Below are 13573 nucleotides of genomic sequence, written 5' to 3' on the forward strand. Positions count from 1 at the left end.
TTTGATACAAACCCTTCGAAAATAATTATCATAGTATTTTAATCTCCAGATAAACTCCTCCCATCCTTTTTTCAACACTTTTTTCCCCTCAGATCAGTCCTAAGGAACGGGACAAATATATTTGTTTTTTCTCTAATAATGGGAAAGGAATGAATTGTTTGAAAAACGTATTGCACTGAAGTGTCTTTATCCTGTTACCAATCATATCAGCATAAGACAAAATACGCACAGACGTCAGAAACACCTTTCTTCCTTTAGTCACACCTTCAACTGCACACCTGTTCTTGGTCTCACTCCTCTTGCACAGGCTGCAACACATTCCAAGTATTTCCAAGTTCACAGTCACCATCACCTCGTGACCCTGGAGTTCAGCAGCTTCAGATCCCTCAGGACAACCCCTGGCTGTGGGCAATCAGTACCTCGTGGGTGGGAGCCACCCCTTGGTGAGGATGCAGCCTTTCTGATGCAAGTTCATTTCTTTGAGGGAAGGACCTTGCTTCCTTTTCATACACACCACCCCCCGCCCTGGGGCATTTCCCTGGAAAGGAGGTGACACTAGGTGTCCAGCCATTCCGCTACAGCTCCTTAATAAGATCAGCTCTCCAGAGCCAAGGGGAAAGAGACTGGGAATGTGGGAAGTGACGCAAGAAGGCCCAGACTGTGAGGATAGTCTGAATTCTGTCATTTTAAACATCAAACCCAACTCAGCAGGAGAGCCCAGCTCTGCTCACCAACAGCATAGGCCTGGGTATCTGGGTCTGCATTCTAACGCTCCCTCCATTACTACTCACTGTCACCCTGAGACGCTGTGCTGGAAGGAAGAAGTCATGCATGTCTACCTCCCTCCTCGAGAGAAAGCTCCTGAAAGCAAGACAGTGGCATCACGCAGTGGCCCCGGGAATGGACTCTACCGAGGGGAGAAACAAGCCAGAAGCTATAAACCACCAAGCGCAGGTTCACAGTCCTCCCAACCTGGGACAAGGTGCTGTGGAGGGACTTGGGCTCACACTTGGTGCCACAGCTCAAATTCAGGGATCTGTCCTAGTCACCCCGTAGGGAGGAGCCCAGACCACATGAGCTGTCTTGATCTTCAGCACAAATGCCTTCTCCTGTCCCTCGAGAGCTGCAAATTTAGACAGAGGACAACTTTCTACAAGGAGGGCTAAATGAGGCATCTATGACCAATCTTTAATTGAAACTCATGGAAACACTGGTCTCCCTCACTTTGAGTTCTGTTTCAGTTAACTCTGTGGTGGCGAGGGGGCCAGCAAGGAGAAGGCTGTGGGGTTTTTAAAACAACAAGCTGAGGTGCGGAGGTCTTTCTTTCTTTCTTTTTCAATGGAAACCGTAGCCAAAGGGAGGTGGGGGAGCAGAGAACAGCTACTCCCTGGCACTCTCTGAGCCTGGTATAGAGCCAGCCGCTCCAACCGTCTGGAGATACGGCAATTGTCACTCCTCTCTAACTGTAACTTCTTGCTTTCAGATGAGTGGCTGGCAGGTCTATCTCCTTCTGAGCAGCTTCGGAGCCACGTCAGTGACACCGGCGACGTCAGCAAGAGCAATCGGAAGGCAGGATGATGCCACTGCCAGCAGCAGCGGCAGGGAAATTTTTAGCCTTAAAGAAAATTCTTCGGCTATCGGTCTGGCTGACTCTCTCTCTCTCATTGACTTGAATGACTGCCAATGATTTTAGAAGGCCAAAGAGGATATGTAGTTTTACACAGCCAGGTTAAGGTTTGGGGTGCAAGAGCATTTAGTTTACGTGATGTGCTTGCACTTCCAAACCCCTTGTGTAGGGACTGTCCCTACCTCGGAGAGAATGGGCTTCAGATGTACCAGAGGATGCAGCGAACGTGAACACCACCTCCTAGCAAGTGTCCAAAGCCCCAGTACACACACCTATTGTGATCACTGCAGTGATCCTGGCCCATTTCATGTTACTGATAGCTCCGGCTGCTTTTATTTTTGTCACTATCATAATAAACAAGATACCATAACCACCAACAACTTGACAGACCCTCAATACAGTGCTATTCTTTGGTCTATTTTTTTTAAGTTTATTTATTTAGAGAGAAAGAGAGAGAGAACCAATGGGGGAGAAGCAGAGAGAAGGGTACAGAGGATCCAAAGTGGGCTCTTTGCAGACAGCAGAGAGCCGAGGTGGGGCTCAAACTAATGAACTGTGAGATCATGACCTGAGCTGAAGTCGGACGCTTAACTGACTGAGCCACCCAGGCGCCCCATGGTCTATTTTTTTAAAGTAGGTTTAAAAGCCTCTGCTGTCTGGAATGGCAATCCTCAAGTTCTTGGTTGCAAACATAGGATTCTTCTCCATCATCAAATATCAACCACGTTCTGGTCCAGGACAAATGAAGGTTAGGAGGTATTACATGACTGACAAGTGGCCAAAATGCTTTAAAAGATATTGTTTTAGGGGCGCCTGGGTGGCGCAGTCGGTTAAGCGTCCGACTTCAGCCAGGTCACGATCTCACGGTCTGTGAGTTCGAGCCCCGCGTCGGGCTCTGGGCTGATGGCTCAGAGCCTGGAGCCTGTTTCCGATTCTGTGTCTCCCTCTCTCTCTGCCCCTCCCCCATTCATGCTCTGTCTCTCTCTGTCCCAAAAATAAATAAACGTTGAAAAAAAAATTTTTAAAAAAAAAATAAAAAATAAAAAAAAAAAAAAGATATTGTTTTGGGAAACACAGCAAACTCTAAGGTAAAGGTAGGTGGGGGAGTTCAAACCCAGGCATGTTCAAAGGTGAGAAAATCCCACTTCTAGCTCAGCCCTGGGATTCCTGACTCCCCTAAAGGCAGTCAAAATTCTGTGCGAATTAAAACTGACGGTGATCAGTTTTGCAGAAATAACTGTGTCTAATTCATGGATATATAGAGAAGAGTGTCACAGGTCAGAAAGCAGGAGTTCCAGTGGCAGTACATTCTGAAGACCACAGCCTCTGGAGTAGTGCTCAACACCAGGCTCTGGTGGGGATTTAAGTGAACGTTATGTAATGACGAGCATTAGTAACTCTCTGGGCAACCATGGCCAAGTTACCTGATTTCCTGTATCTCAGTTTCATCGCCTATTCCCCCCCCCCCCAATAAACCACAGATGAAGATGTTCACAGGGTCACTGAAGAACACGCCTAAAAAACACTCCAGGCGATTACTAGGAGGAATAATAATGCCACATGTGAAGTCACTCACTCCCATGGTTACTTCCAGCTCTCCCTGGAAGCCATAACTGACATGCAGTGCATCTGCAATAGAGGTTCTTAACCTGGGTCCTTGAACCCTGCAGGAGGCCACGAATAGGCATTAAAAAGAGCCCAACTGCTCTCATCTCTGGGGCAGGACACCCACGACATACACAATTTAAGAACCATTGCTCTACAGTAAGTCTTGGTCATAGGCATACCAAAAAAAAATCCCACTTACACCGCCTGATGGAGAAGAAATATCAGGGAAGGTGACCACAGAAGCCACGAGAAACACAGAGGGAGGAGATCTCAAGAAAACCACCAGGATTTCACCTCGACCCTCTCAGCCCTCTATTCCACACTGACCCAATCTGTCAGAAGGGGATTTCTTCAGTCAGCAACGTCTACAAGATCATTAATAGCAAGCAGAAGAAACAACTGATTGAGGAGGACACAATACACGGAGTACAGGAGGTATCACCCAGCTAACATCAAGGACACCTGTTAGAAGGAAAGCTTGGGGATTCCACAGGGTTTTGGAAGGAACGGGCAGCTTTACAACAAAAGGGCTGTGAGAAGCGGCCAAATGTGAAGCCGTCTTGAGCTCTTGAATGCAGTGTGAGAGATGAGGAGGGGGTCTGGATCCAGGATGAAGAAACGGCTCATTCTGTAATATCAGAAGGTAGCGTTAGTAGGGAGGTGGGTCCCTTTAAGTCTCCCAAATGAGACTCCCAGCCCTGATAGAGGAACCATGTTTGGAAGAGAAAGTCAAGGGCTTTGGAAAAGGGGAGGGAATGGTCCAAAAGAGGGACAAGACCTAAGCTGTGATCTTCAGACACCAGGTCAGAAGGGGGGCACTTAAAGAGAAGGAGAGAGGGAGAGGGAAAGAAAGAATTTCATTGTAATTCCTGAGAGCTAGACAGCGCATTTAAAATGATCTAACACTTACGGAGCAATTTACAGTTTGCAAAACATTATGACATTTGGTATCTCATTTAATCCTTATCACCCTGAAACGCTGGTTATATTTTCTCCATTTTACACAAGAGGAAACTGAGGCAAGGAAGGGCGGATTATGCGACTTGCTCAAGGTCACCTGGCTGAAATCGGAGCTGGGACGCACCTCAATGCCCCCCACACCTCCCAGCTGTAGTCCGCCTTGCAAGCCTTTCAGTTAACTCCTAAGGGGCAAGGTTGATGTGGCTACAATAGATCCCCGCCCCCCAGCCACTTCCCCTAAAATCTGGGGCGGAGCAGCGCCCTCCGGTGCCAGGAAGGGGACCTGAGTGACGCGGAGCCACAGACCGGGGTTTCCCCGTCCTGCGGGGCTCGGGAGAGCAGGCAGCAGAAGCCGCGGCTCCTACACTCTGGGCAGTCAAGTAACGCTCCAGCAGCAGCTGCCGGTTCGGGGCTTAACGTGCCAGGGGTAGCGCTGGGTGAATTCCCTTCCGAGTGATACCAGGAGTGGGACCGAGCGCCTGCGCCTGCTTCTCGCACTCGGCTCCCCACGCTCGCCCCTACCCCGCTGAATCTTTCCGGCGGTTCCCGGGTGCGTGGGGGCACCTCGGAAGAGGCAGGGGGCTGGGGCGGAGTGTTGCGGGGGTGGGGGGAAGAGCGGACCGACTCTGGGGCGAGATCTTCCACTTCTGATTCTCCAGGTTAGGGCAAACACGAGCAAACCCTGGCTGGAAGTTTGGGCATCAAAGGTTTCGGATCAAGTAGCAAGTTGCCTGGACAGCAGTAGAGGTGGAGGTGGAGGTCTGGGGTGGGGGTGGCGGTAGGGGAAGTAGGGGCAGGCAAGAGAAGGTGCCCCTTCCCACACTAACGCTGCCGGCCCCGCGGGTGGGTGGCTGGTCCGCCTCTGCAGCCAGCGGGTGCGGAGAACGCGCCGGGCACCTGCACCCGGCATAGGGCACCCGGCGCAGCGCAGCCCCTCCTCGCCCCGCTCCGCGCTCCTCCCCACCTGCCCGCCAGCTCGCCCCCGCCGCGGAGACTCACAGTCCTCAGGAACTGGATCTCGTCCTCGCCTCCTTCTCCCCCTTCGGCCATGGCTCCCGAGGCGTCGGCGGTGCCCCAGCCTCCGGCGCCTCTGCTTCCCCCAGCAGCCGCTCGGCGTGCGCTGGCTGCTGCTGCGCTCTTTCTCCTCCTCCTCCTCTTCCTCCTCCTCCTCCCGCTCCTGGCTCAGCCTCAGCAGCGCCGAGCTAATCCCCGACCATATAGGGAGCTGGGCTAACACTCCACTGCACTGCAGAGCGCCAACGCCAACCAAGCAGCCCGCCTACCCCTCTTCGCCTCTCGCCCCAGCCAAGTGCGCGGCGGCCGCGGGCCGGGCGGAGAGCGCAGCGCCCAGCGCGCGGAGCGGGCGGGGGCGGCGCCGGGACCCGGGGGGTGGGGTGCGGTGGGGCCTCCCCCGCACACCGCCGCACCGCGCCGCGCGCCCAGCCAAGGCGCGCGCTCCGCAGCGACGAGAGGGTGCCCCCTACCCTGCTCCGATTCACAAACAAAGGCCAGTTGCTTAGCTCCAGCATGCTGAGTGAGACTGGGCGTCAGAGCCCTCTCGCTATGCCCACTTTGCCCTCGCGTGTGTGTGCGTGCGCGTGTGTGCGTGTGTGTCTGTGTTTGGGACACGAATGCGTTGCTCCAACCCCAGTGTGTTGTTCGGACCCCCAACCGAGGACGGCAGAGAGAGGTGTGCCTACAATCTAAAGAGAGGCAGGGAGAGAGACGGTGCAGTGAGGATGGAGGGTGGCTGTCCATTCGTAACAAAGTTTGCAACTCCTTGGACAGCCCTTTCCTCACCTTGAGAGAGCCCCTTCTCCTCTTCAAATCTAATGAGTACATTTTACTACCCCCCTATTATTGCTCGACAGATTAAGGGCTCCCTGTACCTCAGGAAGCTTCTGGGGCTCCCCATTCCATTCGAAATTCAGAGGTCAGGTGGCATCAGAACCCTTCCTCTTTGCCAAGCCCTCATGTACACTTTAGGGTGCAGTCTTGTGGACTCTAAAAGGGATAGAGGAATATACGCCTCTTCCAGGTCCTTGGGCTGCTGACATGCCACCCAGCCTTGGGTGGTTTTCCAGGGTTGGGGGCTGTAGGATTGATCCTGGCTAAAGCTGAGGGTACAGGGTGCCACCTTCTGTCTGCTGGCCAGGAAGCTCCAGGGTAAGGGAAGTATTCAAGAGAAGGGGCTCTAGGAAGAGATCCAGACCTAGGATGAAGAGTAACCAGAAGATGTATGGGTGACAATTCTGGGCTGACAGTAGCAGAGGACACTAGAGACCCTAACGGATTTCATAGCTGCCTTGCGGATGACCTCTCTTTTGGTTCTGCCTAAAAGACCTTTTCTGAGCTCCAGTCCCACATTTCCTACTGGACATCAGAAATGGTGGGACACCTGACTGGCTCAGTCCGTGGATCATGAGACTCTTAACGTTGGGGTTGTGAGTTTGAGTCCCATGTCGGGTGTAGAGATATCTTTAACATCTTCAAAAAAAAACAAGAAGTGCTAAGAAAAATCATGTTTTTCTTAAATTGTACCCAAACTGCTTCCTTCTAGAGCTCCATCTTGGCCCTCACACCTCTCCTGAAGCCTGCCCAGAATCATTCAAACCCTCGGCACACTGTAGCCCTCCACCTATGGGAGGGCACATGTCATGGTCCCTTCTGTAACCTACCACCCACTTCCCTTCTTCTGGCTGCACCCTCTTCCCCCTCACCATTACCTGTGGCATGGTTTTCAGAGCCCAATTATCGTTAATGCATGAGCATTCCAGTTTGTCTTCTTCTTCCTAGATTGCAGTGCTCTCCTCTTGTTTTTGGACAATCTGTACACGCTGCCTCATAGCCGACTGGCTTTGAAACAGCACCAACGGGGGGGCGCCTGGGTGGCGCAGTCGGTTAAGCGTCCGACTTCGGCCAGGTCACGATCTCGCGGTCTGTGAGTTCGAGCCCTGCGTCAGGCTCTGGGCTGATGGCTCGGAGCCTGGAGCCTGTTTCCGATTCTGTGTCTCCCTCTCTCTCTGCCCCTCGCCCGTTTATGCTCTGTCTCTCTCTGTCCCAAAGACGGATAAACGTTGAAAAAAAAAAAAAAGAAACAGCACCAATGGTACCTATTAGGATTATGTTTAACTAGAATTTCTAGAGCTTTTGTGTTTTGTTTTGTTTTCTCTCCCACATGAACCCCTAACGCAAACCTCTCCTGTCTTGGCCATGTCCGAGTACTTAAGTATCAACTTTAAAAAATATTTCTTCTTAATTTATTTTAGTAACTCCTGTCCCTATCTGGTCCTTTAAAATATTTTTGAATCTAGGGCCACCTGGGTGGCTCAGCCAGTCAAGCGCCTGACTCTTGAATTCAGCTGAGGTCAAGACTCACGGTTCATGAGTTCGAGCCCCATGTTAGGCTCTGTGCTGATGGTACGGAGACTGCTTGGGATCCTCTCTCTCCCTCTTTTCCTCCCTCCCCTGCTCACTCTCTCTCTCGTTCTCTCTCAAGACAAATAAAAAACTTTTTTTTTTTTTTTTTTTAACGTTTATTTATTTTTGGGACAGAGAGAGACAGAGCATGAATGGGGGAGGGGCAGAGAGAGAGGGAGACACAGAATCGGAAGCAGGCTCCAGGCTCTTGAGCCATCAGCCCAGAGCCTGACGCGGGGCTCGAACTCACAGACCGCGAGATCATGACCTGAGCTGAAATTGGACGCTTAACCGACTGAGCCACCCAGGCGCCCCCAAATAAAAAACTTCTAAAAAAAGATATTTTCGAATCTATATTATGCCATCCAGAGTGCTAATTATCACTAAACTATGATGTGGTGTACTTTTGGCATACCACTAGATCCCATCTCCGGTCATTTTATATTTTTGTTTATGATTATTCAAGAGGTAAAGAACTTTTCTAAATATATTATTTTGCAGCTCAAATATCTTCTTGTTCATGAGGAGACTACAAAAGCCTTTTTCACATACTCTACTGAAACCAAGATACATAGATGGGATACTACTTGCTTTATCAGTCAAACAACTCCACCAAAAAAGGAAATGGAACAGAAGTATATAACACCATGATACATCTACTTGGATTCCTGGTGATCCTTGCACTTCTTTGGTGTGCTCAAAAGGGAGCTGCTTAATTACCCAGTCCAGGATTTATTCTGGGGCTCAGCCTATAGTTTCTCACCCTACGGTTTCAGTTTAAAGTGTGGCGAAAGTTGACATTCACCTCTATGTGAAATCCTCTTCCATTCTCTAAGATTCCCCCCCAAAATCATCAATAATTATGCTGTAGTCGGGTAATCAAATTATTTCACCACCTTAGGATTCAATTCATCCAGGTCTGCAGATTAAACACTGATTATGACAGCCAAAATCCTTGACCTCAGGGATAGATAACTAAATGCTGAAGGAGTGTGAAGAAAGGAAAGAGAGAGAAGACAGGTAGGTAGGTTGGTAGATAGATTTCAGACACTAGACTTTGATGTTTGTTTTTTTATTAGTTCTCCCATCAAGTCTAGGACAGAATAAACTAAGGTTAAGTTACTTGCCTAAACTTACACATCTGGTAAGTGACAGAGCTGGCATCCAGACTTGGATTGCCTGAGTCCAAGCCTAATACTTTTCGGTACTTTTTACACTGGACCACCTTGCTTCTAGGACGGTATGGGGGGAAAGTCAGATTCATACACCCCCTCCCCACCACCCTATGTCCCCCACATATCAGGTTTACTCCTCCATACCCTGCATTTTTTTTTAACATTTATTTATTTTTGAGAGACAGAGAGACAGAGAGTGTGAGCAGGGGAGGGGCAGAGAGAGAGGGAGACACAGCATCCAAAGCAGGCTCCAGGCTCAGAGCTGTCAGCACAGAGCCCGATGCGGGGCTTGAGCCCACAAACTGTGAGATCATGACCTGAGCCAAAGTTGGAAGCTTAACTGACTGAGCCACCCAGCATCCCCACACCCTGTATTTTAAATTGAGTTTCTCCAAAAGTGAGTTATTCTTCATAGATGGACATTAGGTCTTAGTGGATATAGCAGCTACTATAGGCCAATCGGGGAAAAAAACAAGCCTCCCAGGTTTCAAACACTTTCTCTGATAGAGAAAGACATCAGCCATTAGCCATCAGCCATCACCTTTAGTAAGGTGCCCACAGAGCAATAAAATACTTTTGAGATGCTTGAGTTGTTCCAAGCCAGCCCTGCCAACCAACAGCGTTTGAACATTGGGGTGCTGTGCGGCCAATATCAACAGCAGCTGGGAAGCACATAATAACAACCTTATGCCTATGGGGCCAAACTAGAAATTTTTCGTTTTTATCTTTTCAGCACTTCTATACCTTTCCCATATATAATTCTTAAAGGCTTGACAAAAATCAGAAGCCTTATTACTGAAATAAAACTCGTGTTTATTTCCCCTCTGGCAGATTCTCAAGTGAAGTATTTGGTCCTGAGGATTTTCTCACATAACAGGGCTTCTTATAGGTCTTTTACCAGCAAGATTGATACAGTTTTAAAAATACTAAAGAGGCCATGGTCACATAATTCAGTATGTCATTTGCTATGCTTTCTAATGGTGGTCAATTGCCCAAGCGGTGTTAATGAGGCTAGGGTTGTGTACTCAATTCCAGGAGGGCCAGTTAGCTTCACTCTATTTGCTGGCCAAAGACCCTGGCCACTTCACTCTGGCCAAGAATTTCAAACCTTTGCTGGTTTAGCCATTTGTAAGGCAAGCCTGAGCCTGGTCACTCACTGAGATCTACCATGCTTGGAGACATATAAGTTAAGAGTCCACAGCTGATCAAGATAAGCTTTACCCATCTTGTTGGACTATACACAACACTGAATCTGTCTTCAATATCCCTTTCAGCTTCACCTCCTAATAACAGCAGTCATCTATTTGCTGAAAACACATTTCTTCGGTTAATCGCGCTCATGACTTTGGTCTGCCTTGACTTAGGCTCCACTTAGGGGAAGTATAAAAGGCAATGATTGGGGTGCCTGGGTGGCTCAGTCGGTTAAGCGTCTGACTTTGGCTCAGGTCGTGATCTTGCAGTCCGTGAGTTGGAGCCCTGCATCGGGCTCTGTGCTGACAGCTCAGAGCCTGGAGCCTGTTTCAGATTCTGAGTCTCCCTCTCTCTGACCCTCCCCCATTCATGCTCTGTCTCTCTCTGTCTCAAAAACAAATAAACGTTAAAAAAATAAATAAATGAATAAAATAAAAGGCAATGATGGAAGAACTGTAGAGGTGAAGGAGCTGACCTCTGCTAGCCGCCATCTTTTTTGACACATTACCATATCCATAAGTACTATCCATATATTGACTGAAGATTTATTTTTCCATTAGAAAAAAAAAAAAACCACCTTTCTGTTCCTTTTCTTCAGGTATTCAAGCATTTAAATTGTTAGCTCTGTTACTGGTGATAGGGTGAGAAAATACTGTCACCAGCCAAGCTCATGAACAGAAATAATTCTTAAAAGGACACCTGCTTTTGATTTGGTACCAACAGGGAAGGATGGCATACACACTTACAGAAGTCTTTTTTTTTTTTAATGTTAAGAAATCATTATCATTAGTTCCCAAGATCTTTGCAATAAAACTACTAAATCGATGTATCTCTTTGGTCCAGTGAAATGGAAGCCATACCAAAAAAGACTTGAATTCCTTTCTTCATTAGGGAGGGGACAGGTACAAGAAGACATTTTTATTTTCTTGATGTTATCCATTTAGCTCTCATAAAAGTCACAGACATAGCAACACTTAACACAGGCAAGGATCCACAGCTAAGGATATACCTCCTGCAGCCAAACACATAGAAATGTCTCTTTTTTTCCTGACACCTTAAGATAGGAAGATTACATAATAAGGTCAAAGTTAATACAACACCCTGGTGAAAGGCTCCTGAAACAAAACCACTGAAGGAGGGGCAGCTTCTGAGTGTTAGCAAAAGCCTGGGAGGCAGATCTCCATGAGGTGCATACAGGGAGATAATTCATCTCCTAGGTGTCTCCACAGGGACCAGTTTGTTGAAACAATAGATTAAGCCACCAAGCAGTAGGGTGGCTCATTTGCAATTACCTCCAGGTCAATGCCTGTTTAACCTCTCGAGCTTATTGTATAGCGCAAAGGTCAACATGAGATAGATGAGGATTTGAGTCCTGGATAAGACTCTACAATTCAAGGATTGCCTGACCCCAAGCAAGTGGTTTCAACTCTCAGAGCCTATTTCATCTTCTGTAAAATGGGGGTTAAAATACCTGCTTCACTAGGTTATTTTAAGAATTAAATGACTTAGTGATATAAAATAGCGATTAAATGACTTAGTGTAAAAGTGCTCAGTGCAAAATCCTGAGATAGCTCTTGAAGATCGTCCCTTCCTCCTCCTCCTTTGTACTGGTTTCCAATGCCTGCCCTTCGGGTCTGTCTATGCTCCTGCCTCTCTTAAAGTTTCATTCTCATTTGACTTTTCCTGAGGCCTTAACTCCCCCCAAAAAGCCACAATGACCCTGATTTCAGGAAACAATTTCCTGCCCCAATAAGAAAACATTTTAGGCATGTCTCATGCATTGCAAGTTAACTGTGAACACCAATACTGCTTTTTGGTGTTTGTTTCCTAGGAAGTTTTATTCTGAGCTGTATTATGTCTGCATCTTTAATGAGAAATGTATTCTGTTGCTATGGCACATTGAAATTCATGCCTTCCTTTGGAAGGTGGAACTGTCAGTGCCCACCTGCCTCAGGTTTTCCCTAGGGCATTATGAGATTGAGATCTAGGGGATTATGAAAGTATAGTTAATCAGATAATTCTCACACTAAACTCAATGCCTTTGATTTCTAATTTCTGCATTTTAATTTTTCCTGCAGTTCAGAGGCACAGATTTATTGAAGCTGCTGCTAGCAACAATTTGCTCTGACCCGCTACAGTTTTAATAGTCCTGCTGAAATAGGCGGGTTTATAGTGGGAAGGAAATGAATGGAGATTGGTGTCATTTATTTCAGGTGCCAGGGTAAGACCCACATTTCCGTAGGTAACAATTTAGGTAAAAAATGTTTCTTCTGGTTCTCGAGTATGTTTCTACGGCCAACCCTGGGTTCAGTTTGTCTCTACAGGCTGTTCTGAGCAGATCTCATTTCCAGTATCTCTGAGCTGGTAAAATTTCCTTTAAAATGATTTAAGGAATTTAACAAAGCACAGCTTCTTTCTCACTACACTGCCAGGATGCACAATTTCCTGTTGGCATTCAGAACTCCACTGTCCTGGAATGTGAGCTCTATGTTTGAAATCCCTGTGCAATATGTCACTCCGGCTGACAAGTACGGCAGGACGCCCCCAGATTCTAATAAGAGCTGGGGAGACAGGCAGTGCTGCTGAGGAACCTGTTACTCTCACCTGAGATCCAAATAAAAGTCAGACTTTTTTTCTTAATATAATTTATTGTCAAGTTAGCTAACATACAGTGTATACAGTGTGCTCTTGGTTTGGGGGGTAGATTCCCGTGAATCATCGCTTCTATACAACACCGGGTGTTCATCCCAAACTCTACCTGCTACGTTCAATCTAGAATTGAAGAGGAAATAGCATTTGAGACCAGTGAGTCCATGGACCAGTAAAAATTGAGAGAAAATGTTCTGCAGTACCAGGAGATTGCTGGTTTTTTATGTTGCTGTTTGAGCACATTAAAAATCCAACTGCTGGGGTGCCTGGGTGGCTCAGTCAGTTAAGTATCTGCCTCTTGACTTCAGCTCTGGTCATGATCTCATGGTTTGTGAGTTCAAGCCCAGAGATGGGCTCTGCGCTGAAAGGGCAGAGCCTGCTTTGGATTCTCTCTCTCTCCCTTACTCTCTGCCCCTCCCCTGCTGGTGCTCTATCTCTCTCAAAAAATAAATAAATAAATAAATAAACATGTAAAAAAATCCAACTGCTAATGCCCATGACCATTGTTTTATAAAAGATAAGGCCATTTTAACATACCAGTAGAAAGGACAAGTCTTAGAATTAAAAATAAACAAATTTGACTTTTTTAATAACTCACTACATAATGTGTGTCTCTCTCTCTCTCTCTCCTTCCCTCCTTCCTTTGCTCTGAAGGAGATGAAAACATCATCAGAGATCAGTACTGGTTTGAGAATCACCAATAAAGGCAATCTCATTTTAGGATGAGGAAACTGAGGCTCTCTGAGGTAAACTAAATTAATGAAAGCTGGGACTAAAGCCCAGATATCCTGGCTCCTCATCTAGTATTTATTTTCTCTGACTTCTTTGTAATGGAATTCAGGGTAATGGCCCAGAGGTACAGAAAGATCCCGGAGTATCTTCTTAATCATCAAATATAATTATGCTATCTTCTATCAAGTTGTGATATTAAGTGCTATGGTCT

General features: G+C 47.4%; 1 protein-coding gene across 1 annotated transcript in view; it reads right to left on the reverse strand.

Moving 5' to 3' along the window:
• RYR3 (ryanodine receptor 3) overlaps positions 1–5473 on the reverse strand; it is a 530733-nt gene extending 525260 nt beyond the window's left edge. Inside the window, 1 exon segment of the mRNA XM_086710284.1 lies at positions 5195–5473. Within this exon segment, the coding sequence (XP_086566410.1) occupies positions 5195–5245 (51 nt within the window). The 5' untranslated portion in view covers positions 5246–5473.
• Positions 5474–13573: the final 8100 nt, after the last annotated feature.

Source organism: Puma concolor, chromosome B3 (genome assembly GCF_028749965.1).
Source record: "Puma concolor isolate L17-30 chromosome B3, mPumCon1.1.hap2, whole genome shotgun sequence".
In the NCBI taxonomy this organism is placed as follows: Eukaryota; Metazoa; Chordata; class Mammalia; order Carnivora; family Felidae; genus Puma; species Puma concolor.